This window comes from Physcomitrium patens, chromosome 7 (genome assembly GCF_059467195.1).
Source record: "Physcomitrium patens ecotype Gransden chromosome 7, ASM5946719v1, whole genome shotgun sequence".
NCBI classification, from domain to species: domain Eukaryota; kingdom Viridiplantae; phylum Streptophyta; class Bryopsida; order Funariales; family Funariaceae; genus Physcomitrium; species Physcomitrium patens.
The window spans coordinates 17,398,230-17,410,177 of NC_143416.1; the positions used below are offsets into that span (position 1 = coordinate 17,398,230).

The 11,948-nt window shown below is 35.9% G+C and overlaps 2 protein-coding genes and 1 long non-coding RNA gene across 3 annotated transcripts; 1 reads left to right on the plus strand and 2 right to left on the minus strand.

Moving 5' to 3' along the window:
* Positions 1–56: 56 nt before the first annotated feature.
* LOC112284509 (large ribosomal subunit protein uL22) lies at positions 57–1,769 on the minus strand. The gene is made up of 6 exons (XM_024524362.3): positions 1,716–1,769; positions 1,255–1,291; positions 867–1,138; positions 672–774; positions 374–441; positions 57–250 (listed from the first exon to the last, which is right to left on the minus strand). The coding sequence occupies exons 1-6, from the start codon at positions 1,716–1,718 to the stop codon at positions 164–166; spliced, it is 570 nt and encodes a 189-aa protein (XP_024380130.1). The 5' UTR covers positions 1,719–1,769; the 3' UTR covers positions 57–163.
* A 6,235-nt stretch (positions 1,770–8,004) lies between these two features.
* Positions 8,005–8,617, plus strand: LOC149988593 (uncharacterized). The gene is made up of 2 exons (XR_016504298.1): positions 8,005–8,230; positions 8,382–8,617. It is a non-coding gene; the product is annotated as an uncharacterized LOC149988593 (long non-coding RNA).
* A 1,287-nt stretch (positions 8,618–9,904) lies between these two features.
* LOC112284186 (large ribosomal subunit protein uL22) lies at positions 9,905–11,637 on the minus strand. The gene is made up of 6 exons (XM_024523749.3): positions 11,594–11,637; positions 11,304–11,340; positions 11,090–11,130; positions 10,712–10,942; positions 10,495–10,597; positions 9,905–10,247 (listed from the first exon to the last, which is right to left on the minus strand). The coding sequence occupies exons 1-6, from the start codon at positions 11,594–11,596 to the stop codon at positions 10,102–10,104; spliced, it is 561 nt and encodes a 186-aa protein (XP_024379517.1). The 5' UTR covers positions 11,597–11,637; the 3' UTR covers positions 9,905–10,101.
* Between the last annotated feature and the right edge of the window lie 311 nt (positions 11,638–11,948).

Below are 11,948 nucleotides of genomic sequence, written 5' to 3' on the forward strand. Positions count from 1 at the left end.
AATCCTCAAGAATGAACCTAAGGAGTGCAGTATTTCATTAAGTCATCACAGTTAAGTCAATTTAAGGATTTTGGCCACAGAATGCTTCTCTATTCCAAGAGTTTCTTACAACTGAAGCGTCCAACATAGCATATGCAGGACTCCTTCCAACCAAAGTGTAGATCTAAGCAACATTAGCGGCTGAAGTAGTACCGCTACGGAGGCGGGCTTGGTTCTTTTTATGTGACTTGTGGGCAGCAACTTCTTCAACCTGCCAAAATTCCAAAATTGCTGAATTTATTAAGGCAAAGGAACTCAACTTTGGCATTTTCAGTAAGACAAGCTTGTTCACGCTACTTAATGACAGCCTCCAAATCCGAAGAGAAAAAAATACCTCTTTCTTGACTGGAGTCTCCTTCTCAGAGAGGATGAGCTCAATGTGACAAGGTGAGGACATGTAAGCTGCATACCCACATCGAAGGTAGATTATGAGCCCCAGTTAGCGTAGTGTTTCACGCACAATGCTCTAAAATCGATCGAAAAAAGTACTCAGTCCGAGTGCGCAATTATTGACGGCAAAATCCGGTCATGGAGTAGGTGAGATAATATCGTCCTTGGTAACCTAGTACAGCACCAATTGAAGAGATTGTAGAAAATTCAACAAAATCTGCCACAGCGAGGTCTGAACTTACGATTGATACGCCCGTGAGCACGGTAAGTACGTCTACGCTGTTTCTGGGCCTGGTTTACTTGGATGTGGGATACAACAAGAGTGTCGACATCAAGACCTTTCACCTGTAGACATCAAAAATAGCAATTCTTTTATGAATTAGCTCATTGATCCATAATACTGTCATCGAATCGTTGAGTCAATGTTCAGTACACACCTCTGCGTTGCTCTCGGCATTCTTCAACAAACCCAACAAGAAGGTAGCTGACTTCACGGGCCAACGTCCCTGTCCATTGGAGTGGCGTGCCTTTGCCTGGGCGGTACGCCCGACACCACCACAAAACCTGCGGAAGGGGATCGCTTGCTTGTGAGCACACACATCCTCGAGATACCTTTTGGCCTTGGCCAACTCCATATGTTTAATAGCTTGCGCTGCCTCCCTGGTGTTCTTGAAATGCACTCGCAAATCCGACCCTCTGGCCTTGCAGGCTGCATTCACGATAACAAGATACGTAACCATCGAGGCTTGACAAATTCAGCATTTAACAAATCAAGAAGACAAGAATCTGTCCCAAAAGCCGTGATGCATTGAGAAAGTGCCATACCCTTCGTCGCATTATCCGGATCTCTCGCGTACTTCACCTATAACAAAAGAACGCAGTTGCATCTTCCAATTAACAAATAATATCCAAATCTTTTACAAAATACCCCACTCGAAAAAACAAACAAAACCTCACCAACGTTCTCCAAACCCTAAATCCGATCGTAAACAACGGGACCATAACTTTCACCAAAACGGAACGCAAAGAGACAATAATCATCATAGAACTCCTCTCTGACCATAACTAGCTACTGCTGACACCTTCAACCCACACGGAAGTCATTCAAACTGCAACTGAAACACAGAAAACCTAAAAATAAAAAAAATAAACAAAAACAAAAACAAAAACAAACAAACCCTCAGAAACTACACCATTGAAGAGATGCGGCAAGACGAGACGTAGGAAACGATGTGAAACGCAATGGCTACAATAAAAAGAGAAACAAGCAGGGTGCAGAACCATACCATTGCGAAAGGGAGGAGAAGGGATGCAGCGCCCAAGCGAACCCGAAAGGGAGAAGTGAAGGAGAGAAACAGGAATTGGCTGGGCTAGAGACTCATACCCCCGCAGTCCAATTTAGGGTTTCAGTCCACTCTAGGGTTTCGTCTCTCGCTTGATATGGAAGATCTTCTTCTCTTGCCTTGCCTGACTCTCATTGTTTGCTGTTGTTAACTATGATCCTACTGCTCTGTGCTGCTCTTTCATAATCTCAAATTTCAATATTCTTAGGACAAAATTTCAATATTATTTTCATAATCAAGTTCATTCAAGAGAGTGTCTTTGAATTCTTCTATTTAACTTTGAATATAATTTTATTTATGAAGATTGGATATTATTGAGGCAAATTTTCATAGATAATAATAAGCAATATATTTCATATTCTATTATGTATGATTTTGTCTTTATGTTATTTAGTAATTAATAGCATCGAATTTTATATAGGTATATTCTAAAAAAGATATTTGTTTAGCAAGCTCAATGATTCTTGAGTTCTATAAGAATTTTACCATGTAGTAGAAATCTATATCATAGATAATTTGGATTGTCATTATATTTTTTACAAATATTGTGAAAATTTCATATGTGATTGATGAGGTTTTTTGAAATATTTTCCTATGAATGTTGTTCAACATTTTTTTTTTTTTTTTTAATTCAATCAAAATATTTCAAAACATTCAACAAGTTATTATACCACTAGGAATTTAATCAATTAAGAAATTGATTGTAGTTAATAGTTCCACTTAATTAGTTGAAAGTCAACCAATCAAGGAATCATAAGAAGAAATACCACTTGTTTTTTTTTTTTTAATACAAAGTACATATATTTATTCATATTTTACACTTAACTTTAATGATTAAGACATTATCATAAATCTTTACTGTTTTCTTATATCATTAAGAAATATCATCAATAGATTCTATATTTTAAAAGAATAAGTAATTTAAAATTTTTCATTTTTTATACTTATTTATAGATGCATATATTTTTGATAATATTAACAAATTGTGTTTGATATATATATATATATATATATATACTAGTAGAAACCCTTGCCATTGGATACTATAATCTCATGTACATTCATCCATTCCCTTGTTCATCTATACTTCCTCATTCCCATGTTCCTTCATTAATTATGTTCCCATGTTTTCATATTCCATAGTTTCCATATTCCTTAGTTCTTATGTTCTCTAGTTGCTTGATTCACATGTTCTCTTATTCCCATGTTCCCATGTTTTTTTGTTCTCAAATTTGTTTTCATGTTTACTGAGTTTCTTGAGTTTTCCATATCCCCTTCTTCATGGCCAATCAAAAGGCTTCTTCGTTTCATTGTGTTATACCTAAGATGACTTATATAATAGATATACATTAGAAAAATCAAACAAACAAATATATTTATAATTATTTATAACAATAATTTTATGCTGATTATAATAATAAATAAATTTGCATTTATTATATTATCATTGAGGTTCTTTGATTTTATTTAGAAAATAACATATTAAAGCAAATCATTGAGGTGTAATAAAAAAAAAATAATACAATCTTGATAGATGTATTATTTCATAGATATATGTTTGAATAGAAAAAAAAACAAAAACATACTTATTAGTATTCAAACTTAGGCCTAAAATAAATTATTGTGGACTATTGGTCCAATATGATTAAGAAATATTGACTTTATAAGCATGATTAAATTTTAATTAAATAGATTGGAGATCCTTAAAACTATGCTAAAAATTATTTACAAGATTTGTTAAATATCACTTATACAAAACTAAAAAATGCACAAAAGAAAACCATCAACTTTGCTACACAAGAGTCAAATCAATAAAGATGCAAAGATAATTTGATTTGAAGAAGTAATATAATATATCCATCAAATTATTGCATGCAAAAAAAAAATAGTAATTAAATCAAAGATTTTTAAAAAAAATTATATTGAATTGTTATTGGTGATATAATATGATAATTTTAATTCTTTTTAAGAAAATAAAAAATTCATTGCCTTGCCAAGAATGTTATCCATGATCTTACTACCTTTTGCTCATCACTACTTTCAAAATTCCAAATCACTTGCATTTTAGAAGGAAAAACCTCCAACATTCACCTTAACTTGTACCAAGCAAGATAATCAACCCTTTTGGCCCATTGTCTTCTCTTCACCTTTATTTAAAAATTATTTCTAATCTATAAAATTTCAATCACATATTAGGAAAAAATTTAAAGAATAAAAAAACTCCAATAAACAAAACCTACAATGCCCTCCAACATGAAGAACAACCAATCAATTATGTGGATGAAGAAACTTGAAGAAAATAAAAAAAGAAAAGAAAAGAAAAGTCTATTGATGCATTTAGACATCTTTAATTGAAGCATATTGATTCCACATATACTTTTGATATTCTAATTCAATGATATAATTACTTTGCTTTCCAAAAAATAACTTGTGATTATTCATAAGTTGCATCTTTTTTATATTTAGAAAAAATATCATTTATATCCCACTAATATGTTGAAATATCAAGAATTTCCTTATATTCTTGATAATAGTATATATGTTCCTAGAATTATTAATAATAACATATATATCCTCTATCTTGATAAGTTATTACAAATTTGATATTTTCATTAATGATTTTGTCTTCATTTAGGCTCAAATGGTGGCTTCTGTGACTTAGTGTATCAAGAAAAAAATAATAAATAAAAAAATAAAAAAATCCATGTTGTATCATTGGATAGATTATTAAAGAAAAAAATGAGAGTGTCACAACTACTCAACATGTGCACAATGCAAATCAAAAAGAAATAATATTTCATATGCGTGACCACTGCACCTACAATTGTAAATGCATTTTACAGAAATAAATAATAGAGAAAAAAAATATTTTTTTTATTATCATATAATGAATTGATTGGAAATATTAACATTATCTTATGAACTATTTTTTTAAGTTGGCATTTTTTTTCCAAAACGGAGTAAATATTTTATATGATAAATAGATGTTTTCATTAAATTTGCAATCACCTATTTTATATTCACATATTATCAATTAACTGATAAAATAAAAACATTCATTAAATCCATATACATATACATACATACATACAAACACAATCAGATAACAAGAGTAAAATCTTAAAACATATTAAAGTTTATTTAACAAACGTTTCAATTAGGAGCTCTCATCAGAAGCGGAATGAAATATTAGAAGAGGTTAAACAAAACAGTGATGATAGCTCAAGAATTACAATAACAGAAATGAGATTTTTTCATTTTTGGAAATAAAAAAGTCCATAGGTGAAGTAGGTTGGATCGAGACATGCAATAGTTTAGGGCCCTTGGGCAAGCAGGGTGTGATACCAACCAAACTCTGACTCTTCTACTCTTTCCTTCTCATCACAATTGTGGGTGCAGTGGTCACGCATGTGGAGTGTTATTGATTCATGATTTGCATTGTGCATAGAATCAGTAGTGCAGGAATTGAGGTTGAATTCTCAGTGTTTGTGATCAATGTTGGATCCCAAGTTTACAAGTAGATTTCTTTATCCTCTTCGTTTGGATTGCTGCAACATAAGACTTTTTCCTTTTTTCTGACACACTAAGTCACAAAAGCCACCATTTGAGCTCAAATGAAGATAAAAACATTAATGGAAATATCAGATTTCTAATAACTTATCGAGGTAGAGGGTATATGTGCTATTATAAACAATTCTAGGAATATATATGTTATTATCAAGAATATATGAATATTCTTGATATTTCGACATATTAAAGGGATATAAATGATATCATCAACAATTCTAGAAATATATATATATATATATATATTATCAAGACTACATGAATATTCTTGACATTTCAACATATGAGAAAGATATAAATGATATTATCAACAATTCTAGGGATATTCTTGATATTTTGACATATTAGAAGGATATAAATGATATTTTTCCTTATTTTTATAAGATGTTAATATCAAGGTAGAGTATCCAACAAAATCTTATTGCTTATTTATATACTCTATAATTTTGAGAACAAATGTTGACAAAAATATATTCTAATCAACTTATGAAGAATTTAAAGTTGACATTGACATAAAATATCTAAAGGTGTTGGTTGTGAGTATGAATTGTTATTAGAGAAGAATTAATTTCTCAATAGTAATGTTATTCAATTAAAAGAAGGATTGTGCTAAGATGACTTACTTATAGTAAATATAAGAGAAAATATCATACATTCCCCTCAAGTACGTTGAAATATCAAGAATACCCCAACATTCTTGATAATAGCAAATGTGCCCTTGAGTATGATAAGGCCCTGGTTTTCATTACTTTTATTGTATTATATGGTGCAATTATTATGTGCCTTTAATTTTTTGTTTGTTTTGCATCCTCGGGCAGCTGCGGCCCACAGCCTCCTTGTCATCCGTCCTCCGTCTCCGTAGCTCCCTCGTCGTCCGCTCTTGTGCCACCCACCCGCAGCCCCTTGTCATCCCTCCCTGCAGCGCACCAAGTTTGGTTCCGACCTAGTTTTTGATGTGGGCAGACTGGTGATGTACGCGGCAACTCTCAGTAGACTATCCAAAGTCCAGCGTGTTGCAGTTGCAAACTCTCACTCCACACAGAAGAAACTGCGATTTCTTGACTTTTTTGAGTTCTAATCCTGTAGTGATTTGAAATCGCTGTTCCTCGATACCTCGTTGCTACTTAGCTTCCAAGCTCAGAACACGGAATTATCTCGTACAACAATAAATAGTTTCACGACATGAAAGCCTAGTGTTGAAGCACATCCGGTTGTGACTAACAATTTCCACTAAGGCCTAGCAATCATGTCCCAATCTGCTGAGACTAAAAACATCCAGCCTATACACGCAGTACAGCCATCGTCCCTGCTCCCTGCAACCTCCAAGCTATTACCCCTGTCAGTCGACTACTGCTTCCCCTGCCAGAGCCATTGCTTCAGTAATATACCACCAAAGCAAGCGATCCAACAGAGTTCCTACCTCTCTCTCCGCCGAGGTTTCACCACCCAACCGTCACTCCCGCTTATCTCAGTAGCACGAAAAGTTTTGCACAAACTACCAATCCTCCGTGCCTTGCAATAGCCTGCTAACTTCTTCTGCTACTACTCCTGCTCAAACCAGTTTCTCTCCTTCACCACCGACACCAAAAAAAAAAAAAAAAAAAAAAAAAAGCAAACAAACAAACAAAAGAGTGGGAGTGAAGCAGGAAAAAAGCATTAAAAAATCAAAACTGACAGCTCTGCTGTGCTAGCTTTTTTTCTATTAAACTTATTATTAAGGAAAGATTTAACTAGCTTAGAATACAAAATTTCTCAGTAATCTCACGTGATTTGTGAACAGAACAGAAACCATGTTTCAAATTGGGGATTAACCATTTGGTTGATTATAAAGCCCTTATAAATCTTGTTGGTACCTTTTTCATTTAAAATTAAAATAGAAGATTCAAATATAAAGAATTATTATAATTTTGGATGTTGAACAATCAGTGTGAAAGTTTGTTGCTTATTTGAAACAAGATGTTGATGAATTGCAACATTTGGTATTTAAGGAATTCAAATAATTTTAGATTTACCAAGTTTATTTAGTTTCAGGCAAGCATTATGAGACTGAACTGCCATTTTGAACACCACATAAGAAAAGACCAAATATTCTTTACTTTCCATGTCATTATGAATTGCCAACAATAATCCAAAACTTTGATATTGAGATCAACTATTAAAACTTTTACAATTTATATATAGCTGCTTCATATATCATATAATTAGTATCTATTTTTTAAAATTTGTTGATTTGATGATTTTTTTAGAAGGAAGTTAATTTTAGATTAATGAAGATTTAGTAATTCTTTTTCTAAAAGTCCATGCAGAATCTGCCAAGTTAAAAAGCTCCCCGTTGAACCTGCAACTGAAGATGATTGGGAAACGTTGATCCTCAACAAATGCTAATTCAAATACAACCAGCAGTACACTTTCTGACAACAGCGAGTGTTATGTTCCAGCAGCCAACACACTTGAGTTCTCATCAAGTTGGCGGACTAACCAGGAGTATGTTACTTAAAAAAGACCTCTAGCGCCAGAGCATCTAAGAAGAAATCAATGTAATTCTATCCTTGTTCCAAAGAGCTAAGTACTCATCGCAATTAACTTATCACTTGTTGTGTAAATGGGCAGCCGAAGCACCCAGTGCATGTTTCTCTCCTCAACGTCCACATAGCGCAAATATGTAATGTGCCCACTAATAAGACAGAGAACAGCCTACACGAACAAATGATGTAGCTTGTTTCGAAATGTAAAGTTAAGAAGTTGGCACGGAAGAAAAGAGGATTATATACTCAGGAAAAATGTGAAACGCGTGGATGGGCTCCAGTTTCCCGCCGGAGCTTCACTTGGTGCACAAATCAGATGACGGGAAGCTTGCGGTGACCGGCTTCTTGTTTGAGGAAGGACTCTGGGTTTGGTTTCTAGATCACCCCCAATTTTCATTGCTTTGAGCATCGTTTAGAGTCTTGTGCCCATGTCTATTGAATTACGTACATTGTAGTTGTTTTTTAGCGCACTTCCTTCTGAAATTGAGTTCGTTGACATAAGTCCTGGTGGATGCAGTTCGAATTCATAATGCCTGCAATGGGGATGCAAGGTGACTTAGAAATTAACGTTCAGAATGAGAACAAGAGTGGGACATGCCGGAGGAGTTGATTCATGGGTCGCATGGTAGTTCCTATGAACGCTGTTCCTTCTAAACCCGAGGCAGTCCGATGGTATCAGTTACAGAAACGCGGCCTCTTCTCGACGTCAAAGGCCACTTGGGGTGAATTACACTTTCCCTTGGGGCATTAGGGCACATCAAGATGATGAAGCCGGAGAGGAACTACGGCACTCACATGGGATCCCTCACCATGCGTGGAGGGTGTCACGGAGGACAGATGACGACGGCACTGCGGGAAGGAGGATGGAGGACGAGGGGGTCGCAGCTGCCCGAGAGTGCAGAAATAACAAACAAATTGAAGGATCATAAAGGCACGAGATTTGTGCAGCGTATAAAACAATTAAAAGTAATGGAATCCGGGGGCTTTTGTCAGAGTGGAGATAACTTATCACACTCAAAGGTAATTTTGCTATTATCAAAACTTTGAGGGGTACATTTGCTATTGTATAGAATGTAGGGATATTCTAGATATTTCAACAAATTTGAGGGTATTTGAGGGGTATATATATTAGTTCCCCTAAATATAAAGTACCCATGTCGCATACAAAACTTTGAAAGACTTACTGAGGTTAAAAATCATACTTTTATTCCCTTTTGTTTTCTTTCTGTCTTTTTGATCTATGCTTTCCAAATAGCAACCAAACTTGGACATACTTATTTAACTTGTTATTTTTATTATAAAGAGATATTATGTTTCTCTTTTGATATTTATTCCAAGTTTTTTTAAGTCATTCCATAATAAAAAGCATTTATCATATTCTTTACTAATAAATGACTAATCAATGTCTGGCCCTTCTCTGCGTTAAGGTGATAAGAATTTGATTCGATCCTGTGACAAGACTTTCATTCGAAGTTATACAAGACAAGACAAATAATAACTAATATCCTCAGAAAGTCATTTGTTATTTTGTGTGGACTCGTTTTAAATTGTTTACTCTAACTATGATCTTCCCCAATTTACTCCAATAGAACTAAACTATGTACTTCAATCTTTGCTACTGTATAGTCTTCTTGAAAGGTTTCTATAGGGTTACACGAAGTGATTAGTTCACTGAGAAACTACACGCATCTTTAGATCCAGTGAAAAATAGGACTAATGTCAACATCCAGTCCCTGACTACTTAAAAAGCGCTAAACAATATTCTTAATAAAATCTTCACACCATATTAATGGATAATAATTTAACAATACACAAGAAAAAGTTGATAAAGCAGAAGGATCGGATAATTTAATATGTTCATTTCAGGTGAAGCACCACCAGTCATGAGACAAGTTCAGGTCAATATTGTCTCCCAATAAAAATAAAAATAAAAACCCGAGCGATAATCCCGATTGAAAACAGGTGAGACTCTAGGACAACTAATAACGACATCAGGATTCTTCGTTAATTGAATCATATTATTCGGACGACGAAGGTGAATAAGAGAATTTTCAATAGCCAAGCATGTTATAACGGAAAAATTGTAACCAAACAACTTGATCGATGCTGACAGTAGCTTCGAATGAATTGATGCAAGGATATCATAAGCACGCTTATGACACAAGTCTGTTCACAATTCATTAGATTGTATCACCCCGAAAAACATGTCTATTGTATGTGCAATGACACTGACCAACCTAAGCAGTGGCAGAAGTGGTGCCACTTCGAAGGCGTCCTTGATCCTTCCTGCGCGTCTTGGGTTCAGAAACCTCTACCGCTTTCGCAACTGGCGCCTCCTTCTCAGAAAGAATGAGCTCAATGTGGCAGGGAGAGGACATGTAAGCTGCAAATCGACATCAGAGGCAATGTATCATTGTTAGTGACACAGGGGTTCCCACTGAACATAAAACTAAAACATTTATAAAATAATCGGGAAATAGCACGGTCCAAAGTTTCTTTTAGAGAAGAAAATCTAATTACGAAATAGATAGAGACTCGGCACTCCTGCCGTCACCCAGAACTGATCGAAAATATAACCGAAACAGAAAAGTCAGAGGAAAAAAAACAAAAGTCCGACAACGCCAACTTACGGTTGATACGCCCGTGGGCACGGTAAGTACGTCTTCGCTGCTTCTGCGCCTGGTTGACTTGAATGTGTGATACAACAAGAGTGTCCACATCGAGACCCTTCACCTATAGTCAAAAAGAGTTTAATTAATGTCAATTTGCAGGTGACATCGTGGTCATTCAAACAATCTAAACTAACATATTCATTAAAGCACCCGATCACATGTTTTTCGGACCAACCTCTGCATTGCTCTCTGCATTCTTCAACAAACCCAACAAGAATGTCGCTGACTTCACTGGCCAGCGCCCCTGTCCATTGGAGTGGCGTGCCTTGGCCTGAGCAGTACGTCCAACACCACCACAAAATCTACGGAAAGGAACAGCTTGCTTGTGAGCGCACACGTCCTCAAGATATCTCTTGGCCTTAGCCAACTCCATATGCTTGATGGCTTGCGCTGCCTCTCTAGTGTTCTGATTCAGGGACAGAATCCCATTAACCCTCTCATTTCATGAAGTGGCATCATGCACCAAATTTCCATTCAGCATTCAACACCGATTGTAGCTCTAAACCATGAGAAATCCGTGTGCAAAGGTTGCAAATTTGAGGTCGGGTCTCACCTTAAAATGCACACGCAAATCCGATCCCCTGGCCTTACAGGCTGTGATAACAAAATCAGTTTAACGTGAAAGTGAATGTTAGAAAGGTTGAAAAAGAAAAATAGGCAGACAAAAATAAGTAAATAAACAAAGCAGGAATTTCGACATGATACCAAAGGAAGAACATTAAGCAAAGGAATCCCCAAAATCCAGTGAACCAAGAAGGGTGCCATACCCTTGGTCGAATTATCCGGGTCCCTCGCGTACTTCACCTGAAACCAATGACAGCACATGAAAGCATCCCTCAGCCATGACTGAAAATCCTAAAACCTCAAAACGACCATTAACCTCGCTTCCCGGCTTAGATTACTACAGTGGGGCAGCAGCCACAAAACCGCTACCCTAAACTGAAATAATATGTGTCACAGCATACCTCATCTAAACAAGGCTGCCAGAACAAGGCCCAGAGAAGCCTACACATCAAATATGGCAGCAAGCACAAAACACGTGGAAACCAAGACGTACCATGACGAAATGCGAGTATTGGAGCTCGCAAGGAGCGAGTCGGAGTGCGAAGAAGAGGCAGAAGGTGAGCTTGAGCTCGGCCTACATACCCCACCTCGAGTCCGCTTCGGATTTAGGGTTTACGATGCCATGTACCCGTGGTGAAGATCGACAATTCTAGGACTCTGCTTCTGCCTTCTCACCGCAGGTGCACATGAACCCCGACTCAGCGACAAATTCAACCTCAAATCCAGAGTTTTGATTTTGGGTACTTTTATTTCCAGGCGCTGGAGGTAAAAGGGGAAAAAGTTTACGAAGCGATTATCAGTGTGTACACAACTGGGTTACTCGTGTTTTTTTTTTTTTTTTTTTCTTT

What these genes read in the sequence shown, in the direction of transcription:
- LOC112284186 (XM_024523749.3), bottom strand. An exon ending in ATTTGCGTGTGCATTTTAAG is followed by an intron (nt 10,943 to 11,089) that starts GTGAGACCCGAC and finishes TCCCTGAATCAG; the next exon opens with AACACTAGAGAGGCAGCGCA. An exon ending in TGCCCACGGGCGTATCAACC is followed by an intron (nt 10,248 to 10,494) that starts GTAAGTTGGCGT and finishes GTCGATTTGCAG; the next exon opens with CTTACATGTCCTCTCCCTGC.
- LOC112284509 (XM_024524362.3), bottom strand. An exon ending in TGCTCACGGGCGTATCAATC is followed by an intron (nt 442 to 671) that starts GTAAGTTCAGAC and finishes GTGGGTATGCAG; the next exon opens with CTTACATGTCCTCACCTTGT. An exon ending in AGACTCCAGTCAAGAAAGAG is followed by an intron (nt 251 to 373) that starts GTATTTTTTTCT and finishes GAATTTTGGCAG; the next exon opens with GTTGAAGAAGTTGCTGCCCA.